The 16,879-nt window shown below is 40.7% G+C and overlaps 1 protein-coding gene across 1 annotated transcript in view; it reads right to left on the reverse strand.

Annotated features, from left to right (window-relative positions):
* LOC117349752 (olfactory receptor 8D4-like) overlaps positions 1 to 16,204 on the reverse strand; it is a 36,023-nt gene extending 19,819 nt beyond the window's left edge. The window contains exons 1-2 of the mRNA XM_033923342.1: positions 16,181 to 16,204; positions 4,776 to 5,626 (exon numbers count right to left, since the gene is read on the reverse strand). Coding sequence (XP_033779233.1) covers positions 4,776 to 5,626; positions 16,181 to 16,204 — 875 coding nt within the window. The remainder of the gene's footprint in view (positions 1 to 4,775; positions 5,627 to 16,180) is intronic.
* Between the last annotated feature and the right edge of the window lie 675 nt (positions 16,205 to 16,879).

Genomic DNA, 16,879 nt, shown 5'->3' on the forward strand with positions numbered 1-16,879 from the left:
CACATCTCACCATAATCCCCTCACATTGTATGGTAAGCCCTCCAAAACCCACCCCAGGTCTACTGTATCCAACTATACACCACATATGTCTGCAGATATCATCTATATGTAGATCAGGGGTGCCCAATAGGTCGATCGTGATCGACCGGTAGATCGCTAGACTCACTTTGCCTTGGTGATCTACCGAGTCGATCAGCCTTCCTCTCCCCGATGTCAATTCTGCCGTCAGAGAGGAAGTTCGGGCCAGCCAATCGCTGCCTGGCTGGGTGGAACTTCCTCTCCGTCTGGGAGAGAAATGCTGGTCGGCCTGCAGGGAAGCAGAGGGAGCTTGGTGCGGTGGCGGCTTTGGGGCCTGTTCCCCGATGGTGGTAGCAGTGGCATGGTGGAGGGTAGGGAGAAAGAAAGAAAGGGGGCAGGCAGGGAGACAGAAGGAAAGAAGGGAAACAGAAAAAAAGAAAGGGGGTATTAAGAGAGAAAAAAAAAGAAAGGGAGTCAGGGAGAAAGAAAGGGCAGGGAGAGAGGAAGAAAAGTTGGGGGAGGGAATGTGGTCTGGAGGAGAGGAAGCATAAAGGCTGAAAGAAGGGAAGAAAGATTGGATGCACAATCAGAAGAAGAAAGTGCAACCAGAGACTCAGGAAATCACCAAACAAGGTAGGAAAAATGATTTTATTTTCAAAATGTGTCTGAATTTATCTGCTGTCTATATTTTGCACTATGGCCCCCCCTTTTACTAAACCACAATAGCGGTTTTTAGCGCAGGGAGCCTATGAGTGTCGAGAGAAGCGTGGGGCATTCAGCTATTGTGATTTAGTAAAAAGGGAGGGGGGGATATTTGTCTATTTTTGTATGGTTGTTACTGAAGTGACAGTGCATAGAGTCATCTGCCTTGACCTCTTTGAAAAAAACCCGGAATAGGAATGATAATTAACATTTTCTCAGCGTACAGTGTGCTTTGTGTTTTTTTTTAATTTTATTGTTGGTAGATCATTTTGACTTGGCCATTTTAAAAGTAGCTCGCAAGCCCAAAAAGTATGGGCACCCCCAATGTAGATACAACAGGTTTTGGAAAGCTCACATGTTCCACCACAAGTGCACTAGAGTGAGATATAGTCCACTGCTCCGACCCATTGGCTGCTCTAATATAGGCAGGCATGTTTCTTTCACATCTTTTTTTGGGTGGGAGGGGGTCAGTGACCACTGGGGGAGTAAGGTGGGGGCCATGCCTTAATCCCTCCAGTGGCCATCTGGTCAGTGTGGTCATCTTTTTGTAACTTATTTGTTACTTAAACAGGTCTAGACTCAAATGTTCAATTTTTGCCCTGGATGTTTTCTACAATGTTCTATTATTGCAGAAAAATGCCCAAATCATAAGCTCATCCAAAACACATCCCTAACACGCCCCCTTGAGGTTTAAATGCACTGCAGATAAACAGCATAGAAAACCATCTACAGAATGGGTTTCGAAATTAGCAATATGGATGTTTTGGAGGACAAAACATCCATCTGTCACTTTATGTTGCTCTTTGGATATTTTTCTGCTTTGAAAATGAGCCCAGAGTTATGTGAAATAATGATTAAAATTTAGCCTGTCAGATTCATCTTACACTTTTGAGGGAATAGGTATAGTTTTGCCTTAAAAAAAAATGGCAGTGGTGTGACCTCTGAACCTGGAGCTGGGATGTACAGAAGAAAACTGTGTGTACTGTATAAACTCTGAGTGAATCCTCTTAAGCAACAGTGAGTGAACTTGCAGAAATGACCAGAAGACGTGCAGAAAAATAAGAAGCAGGAAAGGGTGGAGGGAGACTCCGCTTATCAGTGGAATGACCTGGGGTCTTGCAAAAGGTGGCCATGGTCAGTAATCTTTAACAGAAATCTCTTGAGCTTGAGTCGTGAGTCCTGTTGAAAATTCTCCAAATTGGGTGGGACATGGTCAATAAACAAGTAATTTCAAGAAAATGGATCTAGATATATAAAGTAGAGGTTTTGTATAGGGTGTATAAGGAAATATGAAAAATGTTATAAAAATCAGTGTAAGAGAACAGATTCGGAAAAAGCCTTGTTCTTGCACTCTTGTTGTGTGAGACAATTTTTCCCCTTCTCCATACTGATTGATTTGTATGCTGCATGCTTTGCTAATGGAATGAAATAAACTGCCATTTCATTGCAGAACAAAGTATTGAGGAGTTTTTCTTTTTGGTAAGCTCTTTGAGCTCTTGGGGGGTCTTCAACTTTCTTCCCTAAAAATCGAGTGATGCATGATATCTCATACAGCTTAAATCCAATATCAACCCCTCCCTACCAACAGGAGTCTAAATTAATATCTAAGGGTAGATATTCAAATGGAGTTAAGCAGACAGGAAGGTTACCAATTGCTTAAACCCTGATCAGTGAGCTGGGAGAGGATATTTAGAGGCACTTAACCAGACAGGGCCGCTAATTCTCTCTGACTGCTGTGGCATTCCTAAAGTATGGACCCAAATACCTCAATCGATATGCTCCCTCAAACCAATACTAAACTTCAGGAAGGCAGCGGAAACCTACCTATTACTTAGCACCCCAACTGCAAATTAACTATAACCCTATATGTAATAGAACCTGAACCCTAAATACAATTCAGGCCAGAGCATGATGCTATATGTAACTTATTACACATAAAATATAAGGGACCTTGTTTCTTCAAAGGTGATAACCATATAACAATTCAAAAAATAATCACCTTATTTCCACATAAATAAACAACCAAATACTTTTATGGTCACACAGTGACTCTAGATTTCTAAGTGAACACTCAGACCCATAACCAAACTCTAGTGAAAAGTCACGGAGTCAGTTATAATAGAGACCATCACAGCAAGTTCACTGTCTCTGCCACCTGCTAATAACATACAAAGAAAAGATAGGTAACTTATCTGAATGCAGGATGGCACTGTTGTTGCTCTGGCACTGTTGTTGCTCTTTCACTGCTCCGGGTACATATTTAAAGTACAAACACATTGCAACTGCCATAAGCTGTTAAACCCCCCCAACCCGGGTTTCACGATTGGCTTCATCAGGAGGAGTATTGCAAAGGAAAAACAATAACATTCTAACCACCTTCTACTGTGACAACAGGGTCAGAGCGAACTAGAAGCCCAAGACTAATAATGCATACACACTAAATGTTTCAAAACCTTTCAAATACTATATTATTAAATAGGCTTACCAGGGACTGGACACTCCTTCACCTGGCTGACAAGCAACTCTAGTGATGTCAAAACCCGGAGCAAGCCCAGAATTTGAAGCTCCAGCCAACCAGGGTCAACCATGATGTCAGACGCTTGTATGTTATTAGCAGGTGGCAGAGACAGTGAACTTGCTGTGATTGTCTCTATTATAACTGACTCCATGATGTTTCACTAGAGTTTGGTTATGGGTCTGAGCGTTCACTTTGAAATCTAGAGTCATTGTGTGACCATAAAAGTATTTGGTTGTTTATTTATGTGGAAATAAGGTGATTATTTTTTGAATTGCTATATGTAACTTGACATGTGATTCTACTACCGGATATGTAACCCAATTTGTCTCTAATTGTCATCGGTCAGCTATGGCAACACCTTCCTTCACTCTCTCCTCCCCATATGCCTGCTCTTCTCCCTCTTCACCTTGCAATCTTTCCCTGAAACTCTACTGAATGAATCAAGTATGTAATTCTATGTCCCTTTCTGTGCGTGTAATTTGGAAGTCTTCTGCTATATCACTCTAAATTATGTATGTAATACTGTAACCCATACTGAGCTCCCCTGAAAGGACAGGACATAAAACTAACTAACTAAATAAAAGTTGGGCAGGTACAGAACAGAAGACAAGTCCACCACAGGCCAGAAACAAGCATACACAGAGGAGGAGGCAAATACACAAGAAAGTCTTATGGAGTTCTATTGGAGAGGTTTATCACAACAGACTAGATTCTTGGCTGACTTGACTCAACATGTGTTTCGGCCACTAGGCCTGCATCAGGAGTCTGTGATATAGTTTAAAAACATATAGGTGGTCCGTGAACCAGCACCAATGGTCAACTGAAGAATGTCTTTGGCTTAGGTGCACTCCATTATCCTCTGAATCTTCAGTGTTAGCAGGCAGGAGAGGTCTTGCTTGCTTAAACCCTGATCAGTGAGCTGGGAGGGGTTATTGAGAGGCACTTAACCAGATAGGGCCACTGATTATCCTCTCTGACTGCTGTGGCACTGACTGGCTAGTGCAAGTGCAGTCCATGGACAAAAGTTGGGCAGACCATGAAGACACACAGGTGATAATCAATGCTACTGCTTGCATATTTAACTAAGCAGATAGGTCCACATAGAAAACAGTCCTATCTTTGCCCAGGTGGAATATCATTCAGATCATCCAGATATTCAAAGTTGATGTCCAGACATGGCCTGGTATTGAATATTTGGGTTTAATACAGCCTAACCACAAACTCCTGCAGGCTGAATATCTCTCGTTAAACTAATAAGCTTTAATAGTCATCCAAGCCCCATAACCAATAGCTTTTTATGAAGTATTTCAGATCTGTTTTTTGCTGTTGAGGTACTGCTAGGAAGTGGTATCACAAAATCACCATATAGGCCTGCCTCCCTGTATATTCCTTATGTTTAGTTTAGAACTAGTTCTGAAAGTGTTTATTAGCTAACAACATTGACTTTCCTCTTATGACCCTTTTCAGAGCCATGTTTAATTCTCTACTTCTCAAGCTATAAATCAGGGGGTTTAGCAGTGGGGAAGCGACTATATACACTGCAGTAGGCAGCTTGTTGGATTTCACAGAGTCTCCTGACTCAGGTTGCAGATATACTCCCATGATAGTCCCATAAGACAGAACGATGACTGTAAGGTGGGATGAGCAGGTAGAGAAGGCCTTGCTTTTCCCTTCTCTGGAACGGATTTTCAGGATACTGGAGATGATGAACAGGTAGGATGTCAAGGTCAGGAGAAATGGGGCGAAGGCTGTAAATGCTGACATTACAAAAGTCATAGTTTGGATGATGGAGGTATCTGTGCAGGACAGTTTTAGAAGTGCTGTGATTTCACAGAAGAAATGGTCAATTACATTGGAGTCACAGAATGAAAACTGGGATACAGTAATAATGTGTGGCAATACGTCTAAGGAACCAGTTATCAATGAGGCAGCTGCCAGAAGAGCACAGACCTTTGTATTCATAATGATGGTGTAACGCAGGGGATTGCATATTGCAACATAACGATCATACGCCATGGCTGTGAGGAGCAGATATTCTGTTTCCGTACAACCCATGTAACCATACATTTGTATAATACATACACTGAAAGATATGGTATGATTATGAGTCAGGAGGATTGCCAGCAATTTTGGCAGAGTGACTGTCATGGAAAAGATATCTAGGAGAGACAAGTTGGCCAGGAAGAAGTACATGGGGGTATGGAGATGTCGATCAGCACATACTATGCAGATAACAAAGAGGTTTCCCAGGACAGCCATGAGGTAGAGGAGTGAGAAAAGTATGAAGAGAGGGAGCTGTAGCTCTTCGAATTCTGAGAAGCCCAGAAGCAAGAATTCTGTCACACTGCTGTGATTCACCATTTCAATGAATTCATTCTCCTTGTTGTTCTGAAACAAAGGAAAAGGGCCAGAATAAGAGAAAATCTGACAGAATTGTGACCACAATGAAAAGAAAGAAAAACAGGTTTTGCCCTGATAGTTTTTCAGCCTTTTCTAGAAGACTGAATGGGTCATTTAGCCTTCATCTGCCATCATGTTTCTATGTGAGCGTTGAGGTAGCTATCATTGCCTGACATAATAAAAGATATCGCTTATCTTAATTTTATCCTGGTTCTTCTAGATCAGGGGTAGGCAATTCCGGTCCTTGAGAGCTACAGGCAGGTCAGGTTTTCAGGATATCTACAATGAATATATGTGAGATGGATTTGAATGCACTGCCTCATTGAGATGCAAATCTATCGCATGCATATTTATTGTGGATATCCTGAAAATCTGATCTGTCTGTGGTTCTCGAGGACCGGAATTGCCTACCCCTGTTCTAGATTATTCTTCTAGGAAATGTGGGAAGAATCTATTTTAACTGCCGATCAGATTTTGGCTTCTGCTGCTTACCGGTGTTGACTTTTAAGCTAAAGACACATAGTTACCAATGTGGACTATTGTTTAGGTGTGTTATTTTACTCTTAACCCGTTATTAGTAACTAAGGCTTATATTCTATAAACAGTGCCCTACCAGCACCTAACTCATGATTGAAACATTCAAGATATTGAAGGGAATTGACTTAGTAGAGAGAGATTGTTCACCCTCTCCAAGGTGGAGAGAGTGAGAGGGCACTCTGTAAAGTACAAAGGGGATAGATTCCGTACAAACGTAAGGAAGTTCTTCTTCACCCGGAGAGTGGTAGAAATCTGGAACCCTCTTCCAGAGGCTGTTATAGGGGAAAGCACCCTTCAGGGATTCAAGAAAAGGTTAGACCAGAACATATGCAGGTAAGGCTAAACTCTAGTAGGGAACTGGTCTTTGACCTAAGGGCCACTGCGTGAACGGACTGCTGGGCATGATGGACCACTGGTCTGACCCAGCAGCGGCAAATCTTATGTTCTTATGTAACACAGTAGAGATTTCTCCCATAGCCTGGAGCACTAAATGCTCTGATGCTGCTCCAGTGCTCTTAGACTTCCTATGAGTGTCGGAGCAGCATTGGAGCATTTAACACTCCTGGCTGTGGTAGAAACCTCTACCACGATTTAGTAAAAGAGGTGAAAATGCCATTATAAAAATAAAAAAGCATTTTAAGAGGAAAAATATAGGTGCCTAGCAATGCCTTATAAAACAGTGCCTGCATTATGCCTACAGAGGCTCTTTTCGACCCCTTATTCCACTGTAGGTGTGGCTAATGCTAGAAGTGGCCTATGGCATCATAGAGCACCTCCATAAGCACGATTCACATAAAAGGTAGATGCTGGAAATGTAGGCCTTGAAAATCTTGGCCTAAATTTCTGGCGCCTACCTTTCCTGAAGCTGCAATTCTATAAATGGTGCAGTCATGTGATTGACACACAGTTGGTGGCCATTTTTAAGGCGGCCACTGACAATGATGCTATTTATAGAATCCGGGCCCATGTCTCACTGCAAAATGTGGGATCTGTTATGAAACAGCACAAGGTATTAGAAAAACAATATGTTAAAAGTAGCACATGTTAGTAACTGTGGCCTAGATTCACTAAGCTTTGCGAGCCTTCTCCAACCCCGACCCGATTCACTAACCTCCTGGCTGATCAACCTCCCACCCGATCCGATCCACACATGAAAATGAGGAGAAATGGCATGCAAAGTAGGAAGGCAGCGATTCACTAAACAGAAGAAGGAACACCGACTGGGCTGGACTGGGCTAGTAACTGCTAAGGACCAGTCGCTCACGTCCTTGCCATCTGTCCTGCTATCTGCTGCCCTGAAATCCCATCCCTGCAGTCCTGAAATCCCAGTAGAAGGCAAGCTCTGCCGACTCTCCTGCTCTCTGCCGCCCTTCCCTGCAGTGTGAGCCTGTGGGTTAAAAGCATGTTCTGTTCCATATAGCTTTTTAACCCAAAGTTGTGCAAGCCCCCCTTGCAGTGTGTTTTGTTCCATCAAAGCCCCTCCCCTTGTGCAGAGAGCAAGCGCATGAGCGGACCACATCTATAGACTAGAAGATGGTCTATGCGTGCGATCCGTGGGGTCGGTGTGGGGCATACCTCTGATTACATTATTTACCAACTAGACCGCCTGCTCAGAAACCAAACCAGCAGAATTTATCTGCTGATAGTTTGGACTTGACAAATTTCCTTGAGAGGTCTGATAATGAGATACTGGCAACTGCTTCGCTGCTTGTACAATTTGCTATTGATTCTGACAGAGAATGGATGCTTAAGTTGTTCTTTAAGTTTAAGGATACACTTTATTCCTAAAGTACATTCTAAGCAACTTTAGGAATAAAGTGTATCCTTAAACTTAAAGAACAACTTAAGCATCCATTCTCTGTCAGAATCAATAGCAAATTGCTTCTTACGGTGGCCCTTGCACCAGATAAAAACTGGTTGCTTAGAATGTACTTTAGGAATAAAATGAAAGAATTTCTTGGACATAAAATATTAATGTTCCCAGATTTGGCACGGGAAACCCAGAGAAGAAGGCGAGAGTTTCTTTTGATGAAGCCAGGTGTTATATCTCTTGGAGGGACCTTTTTCCTACGACACCCTTGCAAATGTGTAATACAGTACCATATGAAGAAATATGTATTCTTTGAGCCATTCCAGTTGACAGCTTTTCTGGCAGGAACTCGACTGGATGAAGGGAAATCAAGCGAGGTCCAATTGAATAAATGATATCCTTCCTCAGCTAAGGGACTTTGTTTTCCTAATACTTGATTTGATATTTGTTAGCATCTGTTAATATGTCCGCCTCATCCATCTTGGATCTAATTTAGAGGACTTGAGCTGAATTTAAGCTAAACATTTATTTTTATTTAGTTGATTATTATGTATTTTACCTATGAGTATTATTTTTCTGCTTTTCTTCAACTTTCTGTACAAGTGGATACTTGATTTATAAAATGTAAAATTTGATAAATATAAAATAAAAAAAAAAAAAAAAAAAAAAAGTTTAAGGATACACCATTTATGACTAAAATATTGAGAATGTATCCAGATGTGTCACGAATGACCCAAAAGAGAAGAAAACAGTTTCTTATTTTGAGACCAAGGGTCCTGCAGTTAGGTGCGACATTCGTACTCAGATTCCCCTGTAAATGTGTGATGACCTACCAAGGGAATAGATTTGGTTTTTTTTGAATCTCCGCAGTTGATAAAATTTATTTCTGCTAAAGAGCAAATTTAGTATTCTTGAGAGAATCTCTGTTTCAAGCTAGCTCAGTTTAATAAGGTTCTTGTTCCCTCTCAGCTACCATCTTTTATTTTCCTTATATTGTTAGATTAAAAAATTCAGTGAATGTATTGCCTTCTCCCCCTTTAATTGAGGTCTAATTTTACAATCCAGTATACTATATATATTGGTTTAATTTTCTTTTTTTTTGTCTTTAAGTTGAGAAAAATAAGTCTTTTTGTTTCTCTTATGTAAATTCTTATTATAGATTATTGTGTTATCTCAATGTTGGAACTGGTATTGTATTGTTTCTTTGTTTTGACTTATAATTATGTCAAAAGTATAAAATGAAATAAAGATTATAAAAAAAAAATATATATATATGCATGAAGACTCATAGTGAATAGGTTGCCCGGTCATGGATCGCCTATGGATTGGATCGATGAGTTTAGTGAATCTAGGCCTATGGCCCTAAGGAGGGAATTAATCATATATTCTTATGGGCATCTTTACTGTTTAATGCATGCTAACACAGAAGCATACTTTGATGAATTCCCCCCTTTAATCTCTTGGGTCTCTAGTATGTGACCCACCTTCCAATTGTGTTACAATTACCTGATTTCCAATTATGTGTCACAGTGGCCAAATTATCTTAGGACAGGTTCATTTGGAAAAGAAGAATCAATATGTTAAAAAAAAAACCTAACTATGTCCTTTTTTCTCAATTATAATAGGGGAAATATTTGTTCTAAATTTAATAAGGTTAACAGAGAAAAGGTATTAAACTCTAGTTTTACATGGATAAGCTATTTGTAGTAAAAGATGATTATATTATTCAGGAATTAAGATAATTTCATTACACTAGGTATAATTGTTTAAAACTGATTAAAATTATTTAAAATGTTTGAAAGATTTCAAATTCATTTTGAGAATATCCTTTTAGATATAATCCACTAAGGGATCCTGCGTTAACCGATTTAGCTTGCGCTAAATGCTAAGATGTCCACAGGAATATAATGGATGCCTTATTATTTAGCATGTACTAATCTTTATCATGCGCTAAATCAGTTAGCGTTGATAAAAGGACCCCTAAAATTGCCAATATCCTAATTTAGGGCCCCTCTTACTAAGCCACGGTAGTGATTCCCGTGCGGCAAATGCAATAAAGTCCATTCAGATCCAAAGGGCTTGGTCGCAGTTGCCACGCCAGGAATCGCTAACTTGGCTTTGTAAAAGCGACCCTTAGAATGTGTACGCTATACAAATTCAGCTGAATTTTTGCAATTTAAAAATCTTTATCAATTTTCTCTTTGAAAAACCACCATAAGTCAAATGATTCAATCTTATCAGACTATAGACTTTCTTTTACAAAGCGGTGGTAGAGGTTCCAACCATGAGCCGGCAAAGTAAATCTGTTGTACGTTCCAGCCTTTTTACATATAGGGCTCCTTTTACGAAGCCGCGTTAGCGGTTTAACGCGCGTAATAGCGTGCGCTAATTTGCCGGCCACGCTAGCTGCTACCGCCTCCTCTTGAGCAGTCGGTAGTTTTTTGGCTAGCGCGGGGGTTAGCGTGTAATAAAAGTCACGTGAGATAAAGCCGCTAACGCGGCTTCGTAAAAGGAGACCATAGTTTCAATAGTTCTCTTTGTAAGGACTGATTTTTTTCTTATATGTCACTGTCTCTGGAAAAGCATGACTAAAAATCACAGATCCAAAATGTTGAGAGTGGTCAATTTTCATGTCATAGAAAACATAGACGCAATCTTCAAGACAGCCTCTATACTTCATTTAATACATTCAATATTTTTTAAATTTTTTTATATAAGGCTTCAGAGTACCAACCACCAGCCAAATAGTTTTAGGCTTAGTTATTTCATTGGCATATTTGTCTTCATCAGACTTGTTTTTATTTTAGCTAGTCCAGTGCTCTGTGCTTTAAATGTGCATTTTGTGCTTCTTAAATATATCTTCAACTTTACTAAAAAAAAGCTTTTGTACTTATCTTCAGCAGTTTTCAATCTCTATTTAAACCTGAGAGCATTTGTTCCTAATGTCGGGTGAGGATCTGTCAGCTTGACATGTTTCGCCTGAAGGCTTTTTCAAGAACGATTACCCCCCTTCGAGTTTCCTCTGTTGCATCCCGACTAAAAGTCTTTAATTCAAAGATATAAGAAGCACAAAATGCACATTTAAAGCACAGAGCACTGGACTAGCTAAAATAAAAACAAGTCTGATGAAGACAAATATGCCAATGAAATAACTAAGCCTACAACTATTTGGCTGGTGGTTGGCACTCTGAAGACTTATATAAAAAAAAATAAAAAATTAAATATTAAATCTATTAAATGAAGTATAGAAGATCTCTTGAAGATTGAGTGTTTGTGGCAGCTCAAAAACGTTGTTAAGGCTCAAATACAACACAGCTTGGGATAGAAAACATAGAAACATGATGGCAGATAAAGGCTAAATGGCCCATCCAGTCTGCCCATCCACAGTAACCATTATCTCATGTTCAGCCCTATGAGGGTGGTTTGAAACGTTTGATTAAAGAAAACCCAAGTTAAACAAATTTTTTTGTTAAAAGTTATATCAAGCTGCATTTGGGTATTTTATCGCCAGAAGCTGCAGTAAAAGCTCCAACATTCACAGAATTCCTACGAGCATCTGCGCTTTTACTGTAGCGGCCAATGATTACAAAACCCTATTGCGGCTTGAGAAAAGGGGGCCATAGTTTCCATCGTGGCCTGTACACTTCGCCCAATGAGTGTCTAATTGTTCAATCCTGTTGGAAAAAAATAGGTTTTGTCAAATTTTGGGAAGGGGTAAAACGCGGACCTCATGGACCTGACGGACCTCGCGGATCTAAACCCGCAAGTTCTTAAAAATCCGAGGTCCGTGCCACTTTTAGGATCCGTCAGAGTTAAATTGTCATAGAGCTCTGTCAGAGCCAGACTAAAAGTGTGCGGACCTCGGATTTTTAAGGATGTGACGTGCTGTTCAGATCCGTGAGGTCCGCGAGGGAGTCGGGGGCCTGAGCTGAGCTGCAGGGAAAGCGAAGGCGGACTTTAGATAACTCCCGCAGTTTGGGTTGAGGAAAGAGAAGCCCCAGTTTGGGTGGATTGGCTTAATGTTATGTTGTTAATGGACAAACAATGGACACATCTGTCCTTTCTTTAGAAAGCTGAAAGCTCATCCTCTTCAATTTTTTTCCCTCGCTCGGCTAATGGTAGAAACTAGTAATCAGTTTTAAAAGAACTAATAACATCTGTGTATTCAGCTAGATCACCTCTGTGCTAAAGCCAGGCAAAAAAGAGGGGAGGATTTCTTTGTTTCTACCAACAGAACTGGCTGTCGGGAGGATCCTCTGAACAATCTATTCGTCCCCTTCAACAAATCGTTCAGGGGTCCTACACAACAGGACCTCACGAATCTGAATTGCACGTCACATCCTTAAAAATCTGAGGTCCGTGTCGGTCCGTGTCCCTGCCGCTGTAGTTTCTGTCGCTGACAGACCTTGATTGAGATTTCAGCGCTGACGGATCCGTCTCAGCATAGGGAGGGAAAAGTGTTAGGATCCGTCAGCGCGAAAAATTTCTTCGAGGTCTGTCAGAGCCAGAGACTAGTGCTGGAGTTTGGAGACTTCTTTTCCCCGCTCCAGCACTAGTCTCTGGCTCTGACACCTTGAAGAGATTTTTAGCGCTGACGGATCCTAACACTTTTCCCTCCCTATGCTGAGACGGATCCGTCAGCGCTCAAATCTCATCAAGGTCTGTCAGCGACAGAAGCTACAAGCGGCAGGGACACGGACCGACACGGACCTCAGATTTTTAAGGCCGTACGGGTTTAGATCCGCGAGGTCCATCAGGTCCGCTTTTTACCCCTTCCCTCAAATTTTTTTAAAATATTTGTTTAACATATTTTACTGAACTTTTCAAACCACCCTCATATCCTGCACCCTGGTGGGGTAAATAAACCCCTCCCCCCCCTTTTACAAAACTGTAGCATGGTTTTTTAGCTCCAACACTCATAGAATTCCTATGTGCGTCGGAGCTGTTACCGCCGTGGTCAGCGCCAAAAACTGCTATGGTTTTGTAAAAAAAAAAAAAAAGGGGGGTGTTACCTTGAGAGAGATGCTTGCATAGTCCTCTGGCTCACAGTATTAGATGCTAAAATTGTAAACTGTACTCTTAGGGTTCCTTTTACCAAGCCATGTTAGTGATTCCCCTGTTCCTATGGTCTTCGGTACATTTGCCGTGGGAGAATCACTACCGTGGCTTTGTAGAAGATGCCCTTTCACAGCAAACAGGTCTGGGGTTAGTATTTAGATGACAGATAGTCCTACCTCTCAAGATTCCCTTTCTCATCTTCTCTCCTAGTAATCATTTCTTCAGTGATACTAGATGTTCACAGTGGTGTACGCATTATACTGTACAGTACAAGTCCCCAAATCTGGCTTCCAGAAATGCTGAACCCTTTAAAATTTCACTCCAGCTGCCTGAGAATCCAGACTTTTGGGGAAGGAGAGAGAGGTAGGAAAATAGGAACATTCAAAAATAGATTTTACAGTAAAGTACCCATGCTTTCTTTGGGTGCATGCTGGGTTTGAAGAGGGGGGGGGTACCTCGGTGCCACAATCACACAACATTTTGACTCATTAAATGAACATATTATATGTTGTGCGTCCTCGTATAATTTGTTAACACATTAATCTTTTAATATTGTCTAATCCAATGATAAACAATATTTAAGTTTCTTTCTATGTATTCCTTTAAATACACTCATTTTAATAAATGATACATTCTGCATTTATTAATGAAGAAATCAACAACGTTGGCTGGTTCATTTCTTCTTTACTCCTTAAAGCAGAATTTTAAAGATACTGTCTGAAAACCTGGATTGATCCAATACCTGAGCTGTCCAGATTTATGGACTTGTACTATATGTAGGTACTTTCTCTGTCCCTAGTGGGCTCACAATTTAAAATTTGGGCCTGGAGCAATGGAGGATTAAGTGACTTGCTCAAGGTTGCAAGAAGTTATAGTGGGAATTGAAACCAGTTTCTCAGGAGGTCAGCCATTAGGATTCTCTCCATTTCCCTTCCCCTTTTGCCTAACATGTAAGCTCCATTTATATTTTATCTCTTAAATGGCAGCAGGGCAAAGATTTGAGATTGAAAAGATAGATGAAACTTAACACGCTCTAAAGAACCACAGAAGTCACCAAGGAAAGTTAACAGGCACTGGATTGTCAACATGGCACTTACCAGATATCAAGCCATGTGTCCCAAATAAGAAGACATTTTTCAAGGCAATACACCTGTCTGAACATTGCCCATCATTAATATGCCCAAAAGTATGCATTCTGTCTTTAACATGCTTATATTTTGCCATATTAAAAAAAAAGTGCTCTCATTGGTTTATTGAGACCAGGAGAGTAAAACTGGACAAAATCTTTATATTACACAAAGCGTAGAAGATATATTTTTTGCTCCATGTATGCTCACTGTGCTGAGTTTCACATTAGGAGTTGCCACTGAGGAGATGGTTTATGGTATATGGCTTATTGACTTATATCCTGCTTTATACAAAGCGGGTTACATAATTAAAACAACGTCGCATACAATACAAACAAATCAGACAATCAGAACCCAGTGTGTAGCAGAAGTCAAAAAGAACATGACATTTAGCGACCATTTGGAAAGGAATAGAGAACCCAGCTGTGAATTCCATAGTGCTCTAGCTAGATGTATGGTAAGTTTATTTGTTACCTATATACTGCCTATCGGTGGAGATTGTCTAAATGGTTTTTAACATTCAGGTACTCAAGCATTTTCCCCTACCTGTTGTGGTGAGCTCACAATATATCTAAGGCAATAGAGCGTTAAGTGACTTGCCCAGGTTCACAAGGAGCAATGCTGGACTTAAGCCCACAGCCTCAGGGTATTGAAGCTACAGCTCTAGCCACTAGGACAGGGGTAGGCAATTCCAGTCATATTTTCAGGATATTCACAATGAATATGCATGAGATAGATTTGCATGCACTGCCTCCTTGAGATACAAATCTATCTAATGCATATTTATTGTGGATATCCTGAAAACCTGACCTGGCTCTGGCTCTCGAGGACCGGAATTGCCTACCCCTGCACTAGGCCAAAAGCTGCAATGCTCCTTAGCTCAAAAAGGTCTAATGGAACTAGCCAGGGTGCTGAAAAGGAAGCATGACTTGGAGCATTCCCTGAACCTAAATAGTAGCAGACTTAAAAATAATTCTTAATTTTTTTTTTCACTCTTTGCAAAATTTAGCTTTAGTTAGGGGGTGGGCCATTAGTATGGGCAGACTAGATGGGCCGTGGCCCTTTTCTGCCATCATGTTCTATGATCTATGTTCTAATTTGGTACAGAGTACAAGTTGGTTTAAGAAGTAAAAGTTAGTTTAAGGAAGGTCTGGTCACTTGTGGAAGTGAGAAACAAGGAATGAGTCTGTTGTGTGGATCTGCCAGCTTTTCCACCTGGACACAGTTCTAGAAAAATGATACAGTTGTTTTGACCAAGTCTGGCATTGTTTTTTCTTCACTCCAGAAGTTGCACTGCATTAGACAGATTTCACGTTTAATCCTTCCTGGAAAAATCTATTAATAGCAGGGCTATTGACCTTTCTATCAACATGTCATAGTAAATAATTCTACTGAAATTTAGAAATCTAGTAAAGGTTTTCCTTTAAAATCATAATCTGCAGTTTTTGCAGGAGGTTTGAAATTATTGCAAAATCAGGGTGTCACTTCCCTTCCCTATTTCTAACTTACTGATATGTGCTGATGTTGTTTAAGGCTTCACTGGGTCAGACGTGAGCCATCCTAAATCACATTTCAGATCCTGCAGAGCAGACCCTGACCCAGACCTAGTGTCTGTTTGATCAGTGGAGTCAACATATGAACTTTTATACCAAAATATTATAATGAAACAGGGGTTTTTGTATTTTTTTGCTCCAGAAATGATCTTGTGGGGAATGTGTGGCCTCAGCACCCTGAGGTTGTGGGTTCAAATCCCTCACTGCTCCTTGTGACCCTGGGCAAGTCACTTAATCCCCTCATTGCCCCTGGTACACTAGATAGAGTTTGAGCCTACCAGGACAGATTAGGGAAATATGATAAATTACCTGAATTTAAAACCACTTAGGATATAAGTGGTATATAAATAAATAAAGAATAAAATCATAGTAAGAAGCATTTTGTAAATTATATCTAAGAATGAATCATTCTAGTGACCTGTGGTAGAATAAAAAAAGCTCTGACCCCATCACTTACTGTCTTCATCAATGGATCCTTCATCTCTGGTATGGATAACCTGATATGCTAGGAGTGTTTTTGTTGGTTGATAAGTCCTTTGGGATCTGATCCCTGGACACACAGACTTTGCTCCTTGCCTTCTGATTTCTGTTTTTTTACTTAATTGTATATAGTAGAGGAATGTGGATTTGTATGGACCTTGAAATTGTTAGCATTAGATCTTAGCTGTCACATTCTAGAACCTTTGTCATGCTTCACTAGAATGCTCATTTTTCTACATCTTCCAAGACCATGTGTTTTCTTTTGCATAGTTTGATATCATATGAAAAAGACCCACTTTTGAATTATTACACAGACCAACCAAAAAAAAATTCTTGGTGCCTTGGGTTTTAGACCTGTTCCTGGGGCTATTTGGGGGTATCTAATATAATAAAATGGTAAGCCGCGCATGCGCAGTTCCTAAGTGTGCGACGCTTTTCTGTGAGCTGTAGCGACACATAGGAAGTGCGCATGCACGGCTTACGGTTCTTTGAAAGACGCGGCGGTGGCTACTTTCACGATCCCCGCCTGTGTCGGACTTCCGACGCAGGTGGGGATCATGAGAGGAGCCACCGTCGCGTCTTTCAACTAAAAAAAAAAAAAAGTCAAAATGGATGTCGGCAGCTGCAGACCGCGGCACCTGTAGCCTGCCGCGGCCGAGCACGGAAACGGGCCGAA

This window comes from Geotrypetes seraphini, chromosome 16, assembly GCF_902459505.1.
Source record: "Geotrypetes seraphini chromosome 16, aGeoSer1.1, whole genome shotgun sequence".
NCBI lineage: Eukaryota > Metazoa > Chordata > Amphibia > Gymnophiona > Dermophiidae > Geotrypetes > Geotrypetes seraphini.